The following is a 22,445-nucleotide window of genomic DNA, read 5'->3' on the forward strand; positions in this document are numbered from 1 at the left end:
TTGAATAAGAATTAACACTTATGGAAATGCGCACCAGTCCTACAACACATATGGTATAATATATAATAATGGTATAATAATATATTATGAAGGCTAGAGATTCCATGCATTAACTTGACAAGGTGTACCTGAATTGGAAACCATTCCAGGTGCCAATCTTTTGAAGCGGACTGAGAGAATGCCAAAAGTAGTCCTCAAATCAAATGTAAAATATATTATGGTTACACACTTCCATATGTGTTTCTTCTAGATTTCGTGTCTTCAGTATGAATCTACAATGTAGAAAGTATGGAAAGAAAAGGTGTATCCTAACTTTTGACTATGTCTATCATCGCCATGTCATATTCACACAAAGCCTTCCTAGAAGATTCTTAGGCAACAATGATAATTCCAGGATTTTAATTAGAGGTGTTTATAGTTTTGTGATAATTTTACCAAAACATTTCCAGGAATTTGATTTCAGCTGTTCATCTAATTGTAGAGAAATATAAATTTGCCGTCAGAAAACCACCTATTGTTTAAATCACGTTAAACTAATTTTCAAATATCTTTTATGTATTTTCTTTTTTTGTGTATTTTATAAAATAAAACTTAGAAAAAATAGTATAGTGCCGTGTTAGCTAGAAAAATCCATCTGGTGGTAAATACTTACGTTTAAAGTATTTTAGGAGTGATACCTTTATTTGACAACAAAAAAAATGTTGGAATTGTGAACTTTTGGGATTCAAAGATCCCTTTGTCAGACAAGTTTACAAATAAATGTCTTACAGAAACAGCACAACATTTTAAAGATGTTACAAAAAAAGGAAAAAAATAATAAAGGTAGGTAGATAAATCACATAGATTAGCCAGTTCATTAAAAAGTTTATTTAGAAGTCTAAAATTCTTGGTCAGTTTGGTTTTATCTGTGGAGTGTGTCCATATAGTGGGCCATATAGTGGTTTTAAATCAGTTTTAATTCCCACACTTTCCTCTCTCTGTTATCCTGGCAGAGACCTTTGAGTACCACAACCTTAAGGTCATTTAATGGTCCAGTCCTAAAAAATGTTGGCCTACAGGAATAAAAACATTCCAGTCATTAACACATGGACTAAACCTGGCACCTGGATTTATGACCCACTACATGGACACACTCCACACATAAAACCTAACTGACCAAGAATCTTGGATTTCTGAATAACCTTTCATTTACAACATCTTCCTTCTATTTCAGTGGCTCATCTATATGGTGTAATGTCTTATAACATCCTCAAACAATTGTGCTGTTTCTATAAGACACTCATTTGTAAAGTTGTCTAACGATGGGGTCTTTTGAATCCAGAGAGCTCACAATTATAACAATTTATTGTTCGCCAATAAAGGTATCACTCCTAAATTACTTTAATTGAAAGTATTTACCACCACATAAAATAATATAATAGTAAAATAGTATAATAATATACTGAAATCTTGCATTTATTGTTCTGGCCACTAGGCTTAAAAATAACCTGACGCTTTCTGTTCTGTAAAGATCCCTTTCTAGCAGTGTCCTCCATATGATCACAGACAGGATTAGAGTGAGAGGTGATGCCAGTATACAGATAGCAGGGGCTCATGTCATTTACAATAGGCAGTAAACACAGCTCAGATCCCCTCCTCCCTTAAGGACAGGTCACAAGTGAATAGGGTCATCTCCAAACTATTGTGCCTATGTCCATGGGACTTGCTGTAAATCAGATGTTGAAAACAGTAAAGCATGTGTTAAAAATAGCTCAGTCAAAACAGATGCCCCTGTACCTAAAATTAATTATTAAAAAATGAATAATTAGGAAAAAGAAAAGAGAAAAAAGAAGATGTTTATTATCTGTCTCTAATCAGTAATGCAAATCTAGGCGATACATTCGCTTTAAGCCAACTTTTTGTAGCTATGCTTTAAATTGATTGTGATATCTCTACATCTGAAGACAGAGAGGTAGCTCAGTGGTTGGCACTGTTCAATCCAAAGTGGGGGCCTTATTATATGGGGTGATTATTCACTGAACATGCCAGTAATTGCCCTTTGTCATGGTCCCAGCAATCAGCCGGTGAATGTGAAAACGATGATTTGTTAGCTGATCTGGTTTTTTAATGCATCAAAAAAATCAGCAATTAGCCATCAGCTATACGCCTCCCCATATAATAGTGGATGTGCGGCCAAAAGCTGATTGCAGCAAAGAGCTGCGCAATCCGTCCAGCAATCATTCATGTTTGATCTGTAATCGAAAGCCTATCTATATGTGTTTGCATGGGTTAGCTTTGGCTTTACAGGCGTGATGGGAATTGTAGTTTTGCAACTGCTTTAGGCCAGGTTCACACAGCGTAAGACACCGGCCATTCTGTGATCGGGCCGTGTCACAGAACGGCCGGTGTCAGTGAATATCATCCTGGCCAGTACTGCAGTACCGGCTGGAGGAACTTCGGCAGAGAAGGAAGGTAAAATAATACCAGTAAGATACAAGGACGGGCCAGACAGATGAAAGAGGTAGGTATTTCACAGCCTGGGCACAGCGCCATTTTATCGTATCTCTTTTTTCCATACCCGGACACCTGCAGCCTGCTCTGCCCTTCATATGTTTGCCACATATGACAGGAATGTTGCTGTTTTTTAGTTCCCCCACCATAAGCAGTGACCACAGATTGGCCAGTCCGGTTCTGAAGTTTTCCAGCACCCGCCCTATTGGACGACATGTATAAGACGACCACTAACTTTTTCTGGGTTAAAAAGTAGTCTTTTCTGGGTTAAAAAGTAGTCAGGAAAATACTGTAGATTACTGTAGATTACAATTTGTCCCCAATAAGTGGTAACATTCCCCGGACAGCACTGAAGAATAGGCTGACGTTAAATAGGGAACAGAAATTAGAAACAGACATAAAAAAAAACAACTTTGTAGCCACTAGTGGATCCATTTTCACAAGCTTTTTTGCACTGGTGCCGAATTTCCTTTTGATTGTAGAATTTTCTTGAATTAATAGGAAAGTGTTATAGATGATGTGCTCCATAACTTTGCTTTTTAACCCTTAGAGGACCAGGCCAATTTCAATTTTTGCATTTTCGGTTTTCCCTCCTTGTGCTTTTTTTTTTGGTTTTACGCCGTTCGCCCTGGGGTAAAACTGACTTCTTGAATATGTTCCTCAAGTCATTACGACTACAATGATATGTAACATGTATAACTTTCATTGTATCTGATGGCCTGTAAAAAAATCAAACCATTGTTAACAAATCTCATTCCAACAAAACCATTCCCATGCTTATAACGCTTTTATCCTTTGGTCTATGGGGAATTTTTTGCTCCATGATGCGTTCTTTCTATCGGCACCTTGATTGCGCATATGCGACTTTTTGATCGCTTTTTATTACAATTTTTCTGGATTTGATGCAACCAAAAATGCATTTTTGAATGAATTTTGCATTTTTTGTGCTTATGTCATTTACCGTGCGAGATCAGGAATGTGATTAATTAATAGTTTGGTCGATTATGCATGCGGCAATACCAAACATGTTTATTTATTTATTTTTATTTATAACATGGGAAAAGGGGGGTGATTCTGACTTTTATTAGGGGAGGGGGCTTTTTATTGATAATAACACTTTTTTTTTTCTTTACACTTATACTAGAAGCCCCCCTGGGGGACTTCTAGTATAACAAAACACAACAATCACTGAACTCAGGGAGAACAGTAAAAAATTCCAATGGAGTACTCATTTACGAGTCTCCATTGATTGTCCCATACAAAATTTAAATATGCAAAAAAGGGGTCCGTGGAGCCTCAGTTACGAGTCTCAAAACACGGGAATAGCCAGATATCCCTCTCTCCAGAGAAGGAAGCCCTGGAGAGAGGGATATCTGGCTATTCCCGTGTTTTGAGACTCGTAACTGAGGCTCCACGGACCCCTTTTTTGCATATTTAAATTTTGTATGGGACAATCAATGGAGACTCGTAAATGAGTACTCCATTGGAATTTTTCACTGTTCTCCCTGAGTTCAGTGATTGTTGTGTTTTGTTGGTCTATTTATCATTGCCCCAGTAGCCAGAATCCTGCTCCACACTGACAAGGGGCAAATACCCCGAAACTGCAGTCTGTAGATGGATGCCTAGCCTTGGTAACCCTTGTCTTATGTCGTTATACTCGCCACAGAGTTAGACTTTGACTCACAGGGGCCACCCTGGTGTTTCCCTATTTAGGTCCTAAAGCTCGCAACAGAGTGAGGACCTGAGGGACTACGTATCAGGGTGGTTTGGTGCTCTCCCCAATAGGAGGCACCCCTTGGCAATGGGCTTCCTTCTCTGGAGAGAGGGATATCTGGCTATTCCCATGTTTTGAGACTCGTAACTGAGGCTCCACGGACCCCTTTTTTGCGGTCTTCTAGTATAAGTACACTGATCTCTCATTGATATCTATGCTGCATAGATATGCAGCATAGATCGATGAGATAGGCACATTGATTGCTTCTGGCTGCTGCAGCAGGAAGCAATCGAATGCCGAGCCGGGATCAGCACCATTACGGCGCTGACCCTGGAAGGAGTAAGATGTGTGGATCCACCCCACTAGACACCAGGGAATGGCTGCATCAAGTAATCGGATGCAGCTGTCAACTTTGACAGCTGCATCCAATTACTTTATTAGCGGGCACGGCGATCGGACCGTGCCCGCTAATAGCTGCGGTCCCGGGCTACGAGCAGCACCTGGGACCGCAGCGGTTCAGAGCGCGGCCCCGTTCTGAACACATGGGGGAGGCCCTGGATGTATGGGTATGTCCAGGGACGCCTAAGGGTTAAATAATAATCCCCAGATTAAAAATGAGCACCCATCCTTTGGTTCTGCTCCTTTCACTTTCTATGAAGAAGTGTGAATGGAGCTCAGGCTGAACATGTGTACTCAGGGGCAAAGGACCTCCATTTTAATTAGTGGTGGCTACAGCCCCTTAAAGGAATTGAGGGATGAGTGGGCTTTGCTGAGCCTGGTTCATGACATTCTAGAAGCAGGAGATCCAGGAGCCTGGCAGGGGCTTAAGAAGGGTAAGACAACGCTGTGGGGTGCGGGTAAGTAGAACAGCCTATTAGTCTTCTTGTTTAAAGTTTTCCTTTAACCCCTTCATGTCAGCAATACGTAGATATATGTTCCTGCTGCACATACCCCCCTGTATATATACGTTCTTGAGGTAGGAGGGGTTTAATGTGTGCGGGACCGCTGAAGTGAGAGTGGTCCCACGCACATCAGTGTCCCGGGAGCCAAGCATAATAACAAGCAGCTGTGATCCGGCAGCTGCTTGTCATTAATCCCTTAAACGCTGCAATCTTTAGCGATCGCAGCATTTAAGGTACTCAGTGACAGGACAAGCACCTGTCACTGAGTGATCGGGGCCCCTTTTCTTGGATCTATCCCCATTTACTCCTTATATACCATATATATATATATATATATATATATATATATATATGAAGTGAATATGAGAAATATACAGTGTATCTGTGTACTTTACGCTTTCTTCATTCTTCCTCACATCTTGATCTTGCAGTTAAATTATTAAAAAATTAAAAATAAAAACACTAGTAGTAATTTTTATCCCAATTCAGCTAATCCATATTCACATCCACCTGTACTGTATAACAGGCTCTTTTAAAATTACAAATTTTTATCAGGTTCCATTAACTTATAGGTTGAGAATAGAAGCTATTGACCTAGGTGATACATGCGGCATATCATACAGATATACAGATACGGCTATCTGAGTGATGCGCACATAAAATACTCTGGTGGTTGTTAGAGGACACTGTATATAAGACCTATTTACCATCATTGACAGTTCAGGAAATTACCACATTTAGGTTTTGCAACTGAACAGATTTTAGGGAAAGACCATTATTTCTTAAACAGTGATTGAATTTTCATTTCTCTCTTGTACAGACTAGACGAGATATCCTCATTTCTCTCCGGGACATTTATTGACCAGTAATCAGCTACTTTATCAATTTCTATTATACAAAAATCAATTGTCCAATAGGGCGGTGACGGGAAATCTATAGGTTTAGCTGCCTGGGTTTACATGAATTTTTTTTTTAATTTCAGTTTTTTTCACATGTGTTTTCTGGTATGGCTATAAAAAGTAATTGCCCTAATACCAAATAAGAAGCTTATTCTGCAGTTTCTATAAAGCCGCATATTTATTAGCTGGGACGTGACTAATGTGACCTTAAGTTGTGTAATAGTAATGACTTACTGGAATCAATTAAGTCACCACCTTGTATGTTAACAGTGGTGACATCACCATTCACAAGAAACTATATATATATATATATATATATATATATATATATATATATATATGTATATATACCCATGAAATGCTTTTGTATGCCCTAGAAGATACTTGCCAGCCTGGCACTTTCTGTGGCAAAGTCATTCCTAAAATGGCCGGTCTACACTCCCTCATGAATCTGCAATGATCGTCAGTCTACTCCATACCTCCCCTTCGGCTTCTATTGAATGTGGTAATTCCCAACCTAGGCATGCAGCTGTATTAAAAGTCTATGGGCCAATCTGTACTTAGCCTTAGATTTTAGATGGAGGATACCACAACATTGGATTCCATATTATGGAAATAATATCTCCTCTAGGAGACTATACCCTCCATAATATGGTTATGTACAGAGATACTAAACAATGTCACATGCAGATCCCATAAAGAAAATGGTATGCACAGCTAAATACCTAATGGATTACAATTATAGTAGGTAGGTGCAATAATCAGTATGTTCCATATGCAAGTAAATATGAACAAGAGAAGAGCGAACTATACATAAATGATTATGCACACAATACCACCGATGTATGAAAATTAGAGTACACAAATAATCTTTATTAGAATTACCACTAGAGATGAATGAACCTGGAGCATGCTCAAGTCCATCCGAACCCGAACTTTGGGCATTTGATTAGCGGGGGCTGCTGAAGTTGGATAAATCCCTAAGGCTATGTGGAAATCATGGATATAGTCATTGGCTGTAGCCACCGCTAATCAAATGCTGAACGTTCGGGTTCAGATCGAACCCGAACCCAGTTCGCTCATCTCTAATTACCACCAACAAAAAATGATTAAAAACATTAAAAAGAGGACCACACATACCGGAAAGCCCCTACAATACTCAGGGCCAAACCAAGACACCAGGGACTGATATAGACAGAGAGACTCACATATAAATACTCAAAATAATATAGACAAAACTAAATAGAAACGTGATCAATCATATAAATGAATATCCAAACTAATCACATAGAGTAAATACAACATGAAAGACAGCGAGTCAACTCATCCTCGTGCAAAAAGCCAACCCCACGCGTTCTGCTATGTCCCCATAGCTTTTTTCAAGGGTATCACACGTAGATCCCATGGCTTCATAGTAGAAGATTGTAGGGCAGCATGCTATCCCCATCTCATGGCAGGTCAGACATAAATGGTCTTTCCTGCAGATAGGCCATCAATGTTAAATGTCAGGAAAACTCTTAAGACCTCAATATCCCCCCCCCCCAGTTTAAAAGAAAACCCCACATGCAAAAATACTTTCAAAATCTAATAAGAAACCACACCAGACGATTACCGACTGATTATTGTAATAAGAAATGACTGCCGTAAGGGGAAGATGGAAACAACGTCACCATGGAAATACACATTGAATTCTATAAAAAGAGTGCGAGTAGGCATGAGGCTTTACCACCCTACATGTTGTAATGCTATTATTCTCATAGGGTGGGTTTGACAGCTGAGGACCGTCACACTTACAAGGGGCTTCACATTGGTCTATATAGTCTCTATGTAATCCATGCCATGTCTAAAGTTTACATTTTAAGGCTGGGTTCACACTATGTGTATTTCAGTCAGTATTATGCTCCTCATATTGCAACCAAAACCAAAACCAACGGCCATTGTTTTAAAATAACAGCAAATATTTGCCATTAAATGGCGGCCATCCACTCAATTTCAACATTGTGTGAACAGAGCCTTTCAACATTGTGTGAACAGAGAAAGGCTCTGTTCACACAATGTTGAAATTGAGTGGATGGCCGCCATTTAATGGCAAATATTTGCTGTTATTTTAAAACAACGGCTGTTGTATTGAAATAATGGCAGTTATTTACTGTTATATGGCGGCCATCCACTCAATTTCAACATTGTGTGAACAGAGCCTTTCTGTGTTTTTAATCCACTCCTGGTTTTGGTTGCAATATAAGGACGACAATACTGACTGAAATATACGTAGTGTGAACCCAGCCTAAGGGATTGTAAATTCTTTACTGTTTATTGTCACAGTGAGAGCTGCAGTGGTCACACCAATGTTCATTCCAGCGGTGAATTTAATATAAGAAGCCCGTTAAATATTTATGTTTTTGGACTAAAATGGTGATAAATTGCTTATCTAAATTTGCTATTATAACTTCTTTCTAATTGTTGATCACATAGAAATATTCGGTCTCACCTTGCTGATGTCACCCATGAGGAAGTCCAACATACTGTATGGACTGAACGGGTGGGGCTCAGCTGATGCATCCCACCTCACCCCTCTTAACATTTAGTTTTACACCTGTCGGCTCCTGTCTCATTTGCCTGTGCTGCTTAGTGTTTTATGGCTACTCCTTTACAGTATACATCATTGGATATTTGGTTATACAGCTCTGTTGCACATTCCAGCACCCACACTTTATTTCCATCTTGTATACATTCTTGGAGACAGGCATGGTCTTTATGTAAGCATTTGGGGAGAGTGATTGCATTGTATCAGGTTTGCTTCCAGGCATCTAAAATACTATATAGTCCGATCCAGTTATGGTTTTAGTGTTTTTATCTTTGAATGGTATATATACTGTATATATATATAAAAAAAAAATTCTAATAAAGGATATTGTATTTTTCTGACATCATGGTGTGCCTGACTTCTGTATGTGACATACACCTTTTACTTGTGTTTGTCAGTTCCACTTTAAGTTCTGCCAGACCTGCCCATTTTAATATAAATGCTAATGTTGTGAGATGCAAGACAACTTGGCAACAGACTGGGAGGTGACAGAAAATCCCAGAACTGGACGCACAGTGTATCAGCACAATGCAGTGGTTTCAGGGCCTAATGGCATTGTGCTATAATAAGGAGACCCGGGTGGGGCCGGACAAGGTTGATGATTCTGCAAGTCAGTGAGTAATGTGTAATGTATCATCCAGAATGCATTATATACATGGACATTAACCTTTGATGCTTTTATAAGAACAATATTTGGATCCATTCCCCCATTATATCCTATGGACTGGATGGGCAGGACAATTTGGTCATCTCTGGTCAGGACATCCGAAGGTTGGGATATTAAACCCATATTCCTAGACTACAATGTAAATTATAATAAGTAAGAAGTGTCCGTGACTTGTAGACATCTTACAGCAAACAAAACCATCCCTAATAAATCCTCAGATCGTGAAATATGGGGAACAAGGTGTTGCATATATAGATATTGAGTAACTACTGTAACTGCTCCACTTGCTGGCTATATTAGAACACACACTGTACATGTAATGACGCCACAAACATATTGTCATGATTGGCAGACGTAGACAAGACAAGAGACAGTGGGCCCTAGATCTTGAACCCACTCACTGTCACCTGCCTACTTGCCTCAGTCGACCCTAAACAGTCGCGGACAACCACGGAGTCGGTCCCTACACTGCGTAGGTGAATACAAAAAACGTAGACAGACAAACAAAACACAATGGAGGATAGTCAACTAGCAGGGTCAAAACAACGCAGTACAAAATCAGAAGGAGAGCGGATAGTCAAATGTCAAGCAATAGGTCAGAACACGGGTAGAGCAATAGCAAGGGGATTAGGACAGGGAACGCTGGGAAGGAGCAGGAGAGCTGGGACTAGTAATAACTAATAGCCAGCAGGGAACTGAGGATCTGACTGCTTTTTGTCCAGGATCAGAGACTAGGTCCAGCAGCTAATTGGACCAGCTCTGATCCCAGCACCAAGCTCAGCTGAACAGATCTAGCAGTGCAGTAACCCCTGCACTGCCAGAAGTCTGACAGGCAAGGCAGGTGTGGCTGGAAAGTAAAACACAGTTCATTCAGTGCAAACACAGACAGAAATTCAGCGCTTCCTCGGCCGCCCGGCACGGACTGAGGAGCGCAAAGTCACATTCCTAACACATATTCTCTTTTTTATGCATTTAATAAATAGAAAACCTATTTGTAGAGCTATGACTTAAAAAAGAAGTCTGGCTAAATTTTTTATTAAACTGTTGTATTGCTCCCCAAAAGTTATACAAATCACCGATATACACTTAATACGGGAAATGCTTATAAAGTGCTTTTTTCCCTGCACTTACTACTGCATCAAGGCTTCAGGGAGTCGGGTCGTGACATCACCATGTTTTTCAGGAAATGAAGTCTTGATGCAGTAGTAAGTGCAGGGAAAAAGCACTTTATAAGCATTTCCCGTAAAAAGTGTACACTACCGTTCAAAAGTTTGGGGTCACCCAAACAATTTTGTGTTTTCCATTAAAAGTCACACTTATTCACCACCATACGTTGTGAAATGAATAGAAAATAGAGTCAAGACATTGACAAGGTTAGAAATAATGATTTGTATTTGAAATAACCTTGTTTTTACATCAAACTTTGCTTTCGTCAAAGAATCCTCCTTTTGCAGCAATTACAGCATTGCACACCTTTGGCATTCTAGCTATTAATCTGTTGAGGTAAGCTGGAGAAATTGCACCCCACGCTTCTAGAAGCAGCTTCCACAAGTTAGATTGGTTGGATTGGCACTTCTGGCGTACCATACGGTCAAGCTGCTCCCACAACAGCTCAATGGGGTTCAGATCTGGTGACTGGGCTGGCCACTCCATTACCGATAGAATACCAGCTGCCTAATTCTGCTTTAAATAGTTCTTGAACAATTTGGAGGTGTGTTTTGGGTCATTGTCCAGTTGTAGGATGAAATTGGCTCCAATCAAGTGCTGTTCACTGGGTATGGCATGGCGTTGCAAAATTGAGTGATAGCCTTCCTTATTCAGAATCCCTTTTACCCTGTACTAATCTCCCACCTTACCAGCACCAAAGCAACCCCAGACCATCACATTACCTCCACCATGCTTAACAGATGGCGTCAGGCATTCTTCCAGTATCTTTTTATTTGTTCTGCGTCTCACAAACGTTCTTCTATGTGATCCAAACACCTCAAACTTGGATTCATCCGTCCACAACACTTTTTTCCAGTCTTCCTCTGTCCAATGTCTGTGTTCTTTTGCCCATCTTAATCTTTTTCTCTTATTGGCCAGTCTTAGATATGGCTTTTTCTTTGCCACTCTGCCCTGAAGCCCAAAATCCCGCAGCCGCCTCTTCACTGTAGATGTTGACACTGGTGTTTTGCTGGTACTATGTAATGAAGATGCCAGTTGGGGACCTGTGAGGCGTCTGTTTCTCAAACTAAAGACTCTAATGTGCTTATCTTCTTGCTTTGTTGTGCAACGCGGCCTCCCACTTCTTTTTCTACTCTGGTTAGAGCCTGTTTGTGCTGTCCTCTGAAGGGAGTAGTACACACCGTTGTAGGAAATCTTCAATTTCTTAGCAATTTCTCGCATGGAATAGCCTTCATTTCTAAGAACAAGAATAGACTGTCGAGTTTCAGATGAAAGTTCTCTTTTTCTGGCCATTTTGAGCGTTCAATTGACCCCACAAATGTGATGCTCCAGAAACTCAATCTGCTCAAAGGAAGGTCAGTTTTGTAGCTTCTGTAACGAGCTAGACTGTTTTCAGATGTGTGAACATGATTGCACAAAGGTTTTCTAATCATTAATCAGCCTTCTGAGCCAATGAACAAACACATTGTACCATTAGAACACTGGAGTGATAGTTGTTGGAAATGGGCCTCTATACACTTATGTAGATATTGCACCAAAAACCAGACATTTGCAGCTAGAATAGTCATTTACCACATTAGCAATGTATAGATTGTATTTGTTTAAAGTTAGGACTAGTTTAAAGTTATCTTCATTAAAAAGTACAGTGCTTTTCCTTCAAAAATAAGGACATTTCAATGTGACCCCAAACTTTTGAACGGTAGTGTATATTGGTAATTTGTATAACTTTTGGGGGGGGGGGGCAATACAATACTTCGATAAAATTTTTTGCCGGACTTCTTCTTTAATACTGGCTTAAAATTACTCTTTTCTTGTGGTGAATAACAAGAAAACTGACACCGATGTACTGGCCCTTACGAGATTCCTGATACTGGAATGAGATGTGTGCATTTGTTTGTTGTATTAGATACTTTTTTGGCTTCTATTCTTTTTTCTTGTTGTAGTTTTATATTTTATTAACGCCATTATTATAGGAGCTGCCATCTTTCTTAAACTCTTTTAACATAGACACAATAAACATCTCTAGATACTATTCTTTGAATGGGACAAATCTGTAAGCATGCTCTGTGACATCTGTGATCTGTGCAGAGGTAATTCTACAGGGGAGGCTGAGCTCTTATTCTCTTATATTCTGGGGTCACCATTTGCTTTAATGCTATACAGATAACTTTCCAGTAGCTTCCTCCTTATCACAACAGACATCATGTGAAGCTTGAAGGGAAACTATCAGCAGATTAGATATATCTTCATTCTTGGCGCCTCCTGCACAGTAGGGACATATCAGCAGTTTAGATTTTTCTCACCTGCAGATAGTCCCTGCACCTTCAATAACCGAAGGCCATCACTTATCTCTCCCGTCCTCCCTAGGGTTCCTGTGCTCTCGACCCCCGGCCGCCATCTTGTGACAATGACGTCCCCTTCGGGAGGCCGGTCAGACCGCTCCAGCCGCCCCTCATGCCGGCCCCCCTCTGCTGCGTCGTCAGCTGCTCAGCCGCGATTGGCTGAGCACAGTTATGCTCAGCCAATCGCAGCTAAGCAGCAGATGACGCAGCAGAGGGGGGCCGGCTTGAGGGAGGGCTGGAGCGGTCCAGCCGGCCTCCCGAAGATAACGTTATTGTCACAAGATGGCGGCCGGGGGTCGACACGAATGCGGTAGGTATAATGCGCCACACTTCCGGGTCTAGCGTGTGTGGGGGGGGGAACACGGGGAAAGGGGCCATTCACATAGATAACACACATTACAAAGTTGTATAATTTTGTAATGTGTGTTATTTTGTGAATTAAAGTTTAGCACCGCACTACCCCTTTAAGTCTAGTGGCCAGAATAAATATTGAAAAATGACAGAATTATTTATGATGAACTCTTCTTGAGGAGAAGTAGTACCCCTTTGACCCAAAATATAAATTGTAAAATGGAAAAAAAACCTGAATTTTCATAGGTCATTTCTGAGGACACATTCTTTTTAAGGTTGGTTCCTAAAGGTCAGGTAGACTACATCTGGGCTCTGGAAAGTAAAAGATAAAAGTGATGAAAAAGAGAACGTAATTTTCTACCAATGCCTATTTAAATGAGTTAGTCTGTAAGGACATGTTCACACATGATTTTATGCTGTTCTATTTCTTTATAATAATTAACACAGTGTAAAAACTGCAGCAGAAACTTTGCAGTGTATTCACTATGTGTGGGCAGGATCTTGCAGATCTATTGCATATCTTCAGCAATGTTTCCAGAAACGGAACCATGTGACCTTGCTGTAATAGATGATGAAGATGCATTGACTTTCCTATCAAATTGTTGGATGTAACTTGTTCAAATTGATGCTTGTTTCTATTGGCACCTGTGCTTCTTGTTGTACATTCACCTGTCATTCATCTGCCTTTCCATGCTATTGGTATGGTAATAATAGTAGTGGTTGGAGACACAATGATTGTGTAAATATCCAGATGATAAATGTCTGGCATTGATGTACATGTGTTCTGGTTGACAGGTACTTACTTGGAACAAGATGAATGTAACCTATTATTACTTTTTTTCCCCATCCTCCAGCCCCTCCATTGATGGCTTTTGCAGAATGTGACAATGAGTTTTATTCAATGCTTCTAAATGAACTTTGCCTGGTGCAATTCCAATTAAAGATGGAAGACTTGGGAAAGAATCTGTGGTGCGACTGGCCGGCAACAGAAGAGTGAGTACACTTTAGGAAGCACTCTGAATTGCTTTTACTTATTGCTTTCATTTATTTATGTGAGGGAAGCGGATCTGACAAATTCCAATTCCCAGCGAATCGGACATTAAATTCACTTTGCATCGATTTGCAAATTTGGCAGATTTTCTTCGTAAATTCGTTAAACATGGCGGCCGCACATGTTAGCTTACAGGACTGTCTTTTTGTGGGAGCAAGGGATTATCTATAATCCTTTGCACCTGTCCAATCCCCTGCAAACCCCTGTGATGTCAGCTACCCCCCCTCACCCTCTATATAAGGTGATTGGCTTCCTGGAGGCGGCCAGTCGGCTGTGTATAGTGGAGAGTAGGTTGCAGCAGGCAGTTAGAGCAGGGAGAGAAATACAGAAAGACAGGGACAAAGACAAATGGAGTGGAGGTTGCTTTGTGCGTGGTTTGGGAGAAGTGAAGCCATTGTCCAGTATACCAAGTAACTGGGTGACTGTCGTTCATTATACCTAATCGCTGGGTGCTGGATGTGCATTATACCAAGTCACTGGGTACTGGGTGCTGGGTGTGCAATATAGGAAGTCACAGTGAGCACAGTGTCCAACTTAAAAACTCACTGGGTGATCATTTACCAATGTCCTGCTGTCCTGGGAGAAAATGGATATTACGCCGCAGATTCACCAACGTCCACTGCTGTCCATGGCGGAAATTGAATGATTGATAGGCTGATTGACAATTTTAAAAAATTTACATTTTCCAATTTTGATACTGTCACATCAACAGCGGTAATAAAAAAAATGCAAAATTTATACAAATTACCCATATACACTTATTACAGGAAATGCTTATAAATAGCTTTTTCCCCTGCACTTACTACTGCATCAAGGCTTCATGAATAACATGGTGATGTCACGACCCGACTCTAATAGCTGTGCGGGCTGTGGCTGCTGGAGAGGATGATGGCAGAGGGATGCTCAGTGTCCCTCCAGTGCCCTGTGTCCCTTAGTGTCCTCCTGCCATCATCCTTTCCAGCAGCCACAGCCTGCACAGCTCTGGCAGTCGGGTCGTGACATCACCATTTTATCCAGGAAGTGAAGCTTTGATGCAGTAGTAAGTGCAGGGAAAAAAGCACTTTATAAGCATTTCTCATAATAAGTGTATATTGGTAATTTGTATTGTATTGTATTGTAAAATAAAATGTTTTGCCTTACTTCTCCTTTAAGACAACAGCTAATCTCTACATCTTTGCAGCAAACACTAGGGTGAACTTACAGCAAAAGCCTAATCATTTTGCTGCCAAGGACATAACCATAACATAACAGAACATATAACATGCCATGACTTTAAAAGCGTGCCTGTAGGGACCACAGTTTAGATCTTGGTATCTTATTGAAGCCCATAATCTTAGCTTTCATATTCTCCCCCCCCCCCCTCCCCAATCATTGTCTGTTATTGTCATCTTTTCCCCTGTAGAAACTTCAGTGATCCCAGGGGAAAAGTGAAACAGTTGTAAGAGATGGTTATGGAAAATGAGTTGACTTATTTTTCTCACTGCAGTATAAAATCAAAATGGTTGCAGACACGACTATTAGGAAAGTTGCTTCATTGTGCATTTAGGCAAGAAATCCACATAAAAAAAGACAATAAAAAAAAAAAACTTGTGTAAAAGTGTCCATAGCCTTCGAAAATATTAAATTCTTTTCTAATTATTGTATATTTTTTAAAAGTGCAAATAATTCTCAATCAGGTCCAAATTAGTTTAGTTTTTTTAATATAATGATGAGAAAAATAAAAAAATAAATAACTATATTTCATTTCCATAAGGGGAATTGAACCAAAGAAAACAACCTGGTGCTGGCCTCTAGACAGATAATTTACCCCAAGACCACAGCTCCTACACAGAATTTTCAACTATATCTGATTGCAGATCAGTCCTCTGTTGGCAGATACTGACTGACAGCTGAGTGAGCAGGAGGCCGGGCAGCATTGATTATTCATGAAGAAGAGGGAGGAGGGGTGAGGAGTGCTAGAGTGTGGTACAAACGTTGAGGCACAACTCCTTTTTGACTCTTCATTACAGTAGGAGACGTGAGATTGTACATAATTCACTGCACGGACAAATTATAAAAATGTACCATGCTCACTAGGGGCCAGCCAACTACAGCACACTGTCAGCACATCAGGTGGGGCCCAGTTGCTGACAGATTCCCTTTAAGCAGTTTTTCACTAGGGCCAGGAACCACTAGTCCACCAAGAGTAGGTTTGCACCCAAAGTAGCAGAGGGCCTTCACCCACCCTACAATTCGGTGCTAGTCGTTAACCTTAGCCCGCCCTGCATAAGAATTACTGTTAGGGCTGCACCAGCCTTTCTGTGCTGGGAGGGCCTTGTGACCACAAAGTCAGTATCGAATGTGAAATGACCCCACACTACCCTTTACCGCTCACTTAAACCTGCAGTAACAACAACACGGTGTAACTTGATTGGTTTTAGGTTAATATCTTACCACAAGTAAACTTTACCTTGTGGCATTCCAGTTTCACCTTTGATGTATATAGGATTAGAGTTTCCTCTGTAACCCCACTTTGCTTTCAGGGATACCCCCATGGCCTAGTGCCACTGTTGTTCTCAGTCCACTCACAGTACTGCGACACATCCAATCCATAGTCCCCTAGACACGAGTCTACATTGTGAGAGAAGGCTTAAAGGAGAAGAAAATTTTTATTTAAGTATTGTATTGTCCCCCAAAAGTTATACAAATCACCAATATACACTTATTACAGGAAATGCTTATAGAGTGCTTTTTCCCAGCACTTACTACTGCATCAAGGCTTCACTTCCTGGATAAAATGGTGATGTCACGACCCGACTCCCAGAGCTGTGCGGGCTGTGGCTGCTGGAGAGGATGGTGGCAGGGGGACACTGAGGGACACAGGGCACTGGAGGGACACTGAGGGACACAGGGCACTGGAGGGACACTGAGCATCCTTCTGCCATAGGGATATATTTTGGGGGGGCAATACAATTCTTTAATAAAAATTTTCACTAGACTTCTCCTTTAACCTAGTACAATAAATAGGAAAAAGTTGAGTAGATAAACTTAACAGCACCCCCAACCTCTGAACCAATTCCAGCAATTATAGATTTTATTTTATAACTTAGATTTTGGGTGGATATTCGCTTCAATTTTGCAAATAGGCTTACTGCTGTATATATTAAGGTGCAATGGACTTGGCAAAGTTAAACAATGATCTCCTTCAGCCTGACTATCTTTGTACTAAGAACTCATATGCAAGACTGTGCTATATCCATAGACATACTGTAGGCAGATCCTGTGCTTTTCTCCAATAATTCCATATATTTGGGCAGGCTTACAGTAGATAGATCGGGTCAGTGTTTAAGCCATAAGTAAAGCAGAATCATTTATTCTGTGTTCTTACTACTTTATTGGTTTCTTACCTTGGCTGAAAGTATAATGTGCATTGTATTGACCGCTGCACTTTCTGAAATAAATATTCACAATAAAATATTAAGTTACCATAGTGACTGAGCCCTAAGAGACGTCTCCCTCATCGCCTTGGAGATACGAGATTTCAAAAGTCTTAAAATATAAGAGGATAAAAAGAAGAAAATTAACAGTAAAAGTTCCTTCTCCTACAGTTACCACACTTTACACTGCTGTTCAGCCTCATTCTAAATTCGTAACTTGTACATATTAGCATTTGATGGGGCAAGTAGATGTTAAAGTTGTTAACCAGAAAAACTAAATATTTAAAAATTTTAAACTGCTCTTGGTGGCAGAAGAAAAAAACAACAACAAAAAAACATGTACTCATCTGATCCCCCACCTGTGCCAACCCACTAGTCATAGCTTTTTGTTATTCTTCCTGACATATAGGAAATGTCTACTCAGCTAATTACTGTTTGTGGCCATTGGTTGGCTGGGCAGGCACTTCATATGTGTTCTGATGGTGAAAAGGAAGATCTTAGCAGCAGGACTGGCACTGTTGGGCAATTGGGGGCACATGAGTATTTTTTTTCCCCCTGTCACCTTTAGCAGTTTCAAATGTTAAAATATTTTTCCGGATACCCTTTTAATGTATAGGAAATGTGTCCATGTGCAAACTATTTGCTGCTTTCACAGAGACCGACTCTGGACTTCCAGTTACATGATAATTAAATTGGTTGTTTCTATGTTAATAACAACATTACCACAATTCCAGGGATAAAGTCAGTGTCCCTCAGCATATCAGCTCTGTGTGATCGGATATATACTGCACGCATCTAATCCCTTTGGGCTTTTTATAATGAGGGAATTCAGGGGACACTGTTTGCCTATAACCTTCAGTTCATTAGGGAAATATCAGGTTTTGTATACATCTCCCAGTACAGCTGGGAGAACATTCCAGTGCGACATACTAAGCACCTATGAACTGACCTTAAGCATTTTCTGATTTTTCCCAAGAATAATGCATGGTAACTAAACCAGTCATGTGTTCACATTTAGGCTAGGCTTACACAGCAAAAACCACAGATGTATAAAAATATAAGTTGTATCCAGCCGCTATTAAACTATATACCAAAACGTTGTACACAACTTGCAACTTTTCCAAAAATTTAGGAATGTCTCCAATAACTCTGCTGTATGACATCTGTCACTTTCTCCCTGAAGGGTTGTACAGATTTTGTATGCACCATATTAAAGAGAATGTACCAGTAGTACATCTCTTTGTGTTTTTTATATAGACTGGCACAGGGATGCCAGTGCTGTGGTCTCCGCCCGATTCCTGAGCACGGCACTGGTTTATTCCCAGGACTGTCTGGGCATGAAGCACTGTAGGCGGGCCAGTCGCCACATGTGTGACGTTCTCCCCTATGTGACATGGCTCTATTGATTCTAATGGAGCCGCATCACAAAGGGGAGGGCAGATCATGGCGCTGGGGGCCGGCTGGCTGGCCCGCCTACAGTGCTTGATGCCAAGACAGTCCAGGGAATAAACTGGTGTTGTTTTAGAAAACGGGGCCACGGTTCCCAAAAAAAAAAAAGGACCACGGCAGCGGCATCCCTGTGCCAGTCTATTCATATAAAAAACACAAAGTGATGTACTACTGGTACATTCACGTTAAAGTCACAACATGGCAGCAACCTGCATATAGTCTACCAGAAAACTGAAGATGAAAACTGAAGATTTTGTTCAGCTTAATATCATAATAGTCACACTCCCATTACCAACCTGTACACCAACACACACAGTCACTATAGCTTTTACTACCAAGCCATGCCGCCATATTGTACCTCTGTATGTTATAGTACTATGGAAATATTCTTGTCAGGAGGCTGCTTACAAAAGCACATTATGGGCTAACACCGGGGATTTCTGGACCCATTTCGGTCTCATTATCGCAAGAAGGTTCCATGTTGGCAAAGAATGGGGAACAGAGAATGATACATGAAGGCATGGCTCTGTGGGGAAAGACAGGAGCTCGATATTAGTTGACAAGGTTCAGAATATGTTAGCGGGAGGGCAAGAAGGACTGTGGGAAAAGAAGAAGCGGGGGTGCATCACTTTGCAATGTAAAAGCAAGCTGTTACTATACCTATGGTGAAATTCCTCAACAAAGGAGGGGCGGAGAGTAGTTGCAGGTCTAGGGCACAGACACTCTAGGCCACGCCAATTTGACACAGGGCTGCAAATTTACAAGTTGTTTCACCTGCCAAACCGACCCCAGGACAGATCTTGGATTAAAAGCAGCTATCCAACGGTACAAGAGGTTTGGGGGAGGGGGCGGGGGCAGATTGTGGGTACAGAGTCACTTTAAAGACAGAGCAAAAGAAGACATGAGCATTTAAAGGAGGAAATGAGGGCAAAAAATAGGGCCGTATTTTGCTTTTATTCTACTGTGTGTGAACATAGCCTGAAAATAAATGAGGCAATACAACAGTGCAACATGAAAACCCTGCGTTTTTGGAGTCCTTTTTATTTTTTTCATCTGTTTTATGCAAAAAAAAAGATGAGAAAAACATATTTGTGTGCATCCATTTTGATCTGTTTTTCCTTTGACTTTCATAATTAAAAAAAACTCAACCACTTTTTTTGTGTATGCTTGTGTTTTGACCCTTTTTTACATAATGGAAATTAGTGGAAAATAGATAAAAATGGATGCACACAAATACATTGGTTTTTTTTCCATCCATTTTTTGCTTAAAACGGATGAAAAAAAAAATGGACTGCAAGAACGCACTGTGAACTCTAAGTAATTTGAAAAGACTGTTAACTATTTGGTTCCCTCAATGCACTGCAATTTCTTAATAGGTGTTAAAATACTTTTATTCCTAAAATAAACTGAAAAATAAGCAATATGTAAAAGAGAAAACAACAGTGAAACTTACACATGGTGCACGCACACACATATATTATATGTTTACACGGATATATACACAGTGGTGCCTTGGATTACGAGCATAATTTGTTCCAGGACCATGCTAATAATCCAAATCCACTCTTAAACCAAAGCAAATTTTCCCATTAGAAATCACTGATATGCGGATAATTGGTTCCACACCCCAAAACTAATAATTTATATTCTGAATAACATGTAAAACAAATGAAACAAACATTTATAAACAGCTGAATATGTGATATTATAAGTTACTGTACATTATAGCCATCGGCATGTGGAGTATAATGTATAGTAAGTGTATAAACCTAAAAAAACAGCAGTTAAAGCAGCAGCCGTAGATACAGGATGGAGCTGCAGATCCCCATAATGCAGTAGTGTAGTACAACATGCTAGAATAGAGAAACAGGGGTTCTGTCAGAGGTCTGTGTGGTCACAAGACAAAAATGGGGAAGGGGGGTGTTCAGCATGGACCAATCAGGAAGTGAGAATTGGAGCTGTGCAGGAGGGCAGTGACAGAAACTTCTATATATAACAGTGTGACTAGCTGAGTGTAAGTGCAGGCACATTATAGCAGAAATGGAGAGGATGGGAAACACAAGGGCTAAAAGAGACAGCAGGGAGCAGGAAGGAATGAGCAGGGCATATCTGGGCACATACATGCAGCACTATCTGTCCGGGGTTACAGCTATGGAGAGATTACCTCCACAGTCCTGTCCCCTGATGCAATCCCCTGCCTAAAGAGGATCTGCTATGATTTGGAAGATGAGGGAGACTTCCTGGGTCAGAGTACAGGGCTGTAGACCCCGCTATACAGGCCATACCCCTCCCACCCTCCCCCTCCTACCCAGTACAGGGAGCTCTTAAACCAAAGCAATGCTCTTAAACAAAGTCATAATTTTGAAAAACTGTGAGCTCTTCTTGCAAAACGCTCTCAATCCAAGTTACTCTTAAACCAATGTGCCACTGTATATTGTTGCTATTGTAGAAACATTTTATAAGCAGAAAAGTAGCTAAAAGACTATTAAGAAATTTTGAGCTTTGAAGATCCCGATTAGTGAACAGTCTGTCTCTAAATGCCTTTTTTTTACTCTCCATAGAAGTAATCTTCCCTAATGTATCAAACATAAAATGACCCAGTCACCAAGGACTCTGTATATAACAGCAGCTGCCTGGGTCAGCCATAGAGTGTGGGAAGAATCTAAGCTTGGAATGAGTTCTGTTTGCACCTGTCCTGTAATGTCAGGGTAGTGCTCAGTAAACGATGATGAAATTAGGAGTTAGGGGAGCTCTGTGCTTCTCTATGAAGATGACTGTACATAGGAACTGTACAATAATAGTAATCATAAGAACAATAGTAAATAATATCATTATTTTATGTAAGGGCCCTATTACACCAACAGATTATCTGACAGATTTTTTTTAAGCCAAAGCCAGGAATTGATTTGAAAAGAGAAGAAATCTCAGTCTTTCCTTTATTACCTGTTCTCTGTTTATAGTCTGTTCCTGGCTTTGGCTCAAAGAAATCTGTCAGATAATCTGTTGGTGTAATAGGGCCTTAACTCTCCTGTCTGTGTTCCTGTTCTGCTAGATGTCCAGCTCCCCACCCAACCAATCACAGAGCTGAGAAGGGAGCCTAGCTCTGTGATTGGCTGAGTGAGGCATCAGCAGGACTGGCAGAGCAGAAACACAGCCAGGATCGGAAGATCACACATGGGGAACATAAGCGGTAAGTATGGCTTGTGGTGGTTTAAAATTTTCCTGGACAACCTCTTCACCACATTTCCTTTTAATTATTGGTTTATGAAATGACATAAAATAAATAGGTGACACTGTTCTCAGATCTACTATCTGCTACTAGAGTCTGACCAGGCTATGCCATTATAAACTGCATTAGCGGACAAGGGTTTAGAATTTTCCGGTTTGGTTGAACGTGCTGCAGCCATCCGTAA

General features: G+C 40.6%; 1 protein-coding gene across 1 annotated transcript in view; it reads left to right on the top strand.

The window, feature by feature from the left end:
- Window positions 1-22,445, top strand: part of RAMP1 (receptor activity modifying protein 1) — a 62,178-nt gene that overhangs the window by 36,605 nt on the left and 3,128 nt on the right. Inside the window, exon 2 of the mRNA XM_069983180.1 lies at window positions 13,971-14,109. Coding sequence (XP_069839281.1) covers window positions 13,971-14,109 — 139 coding nt within the window. The remainder of the gene's footprint in view (window positions 1-13,970; window positions 14,110-22,445) is intronic.

The sequence above is a fragment of the Dendropsophus ebraccatus genome, chromosome 9 (genome assembly GCF_027789765.1).
Source record: "Dendropsophus ebraccatus isolate aDenEbr1 chromosome 9, aDenEbr1.pat, whole genome shotgun sequence".
In the NCBI taxonomy this organism is placed as follows: Eukaryota; Metazoa; Chordata; class Amphibia; order Anura; family Hylidae; genus Dendropsophus; species Dendropsophus ebraccatus.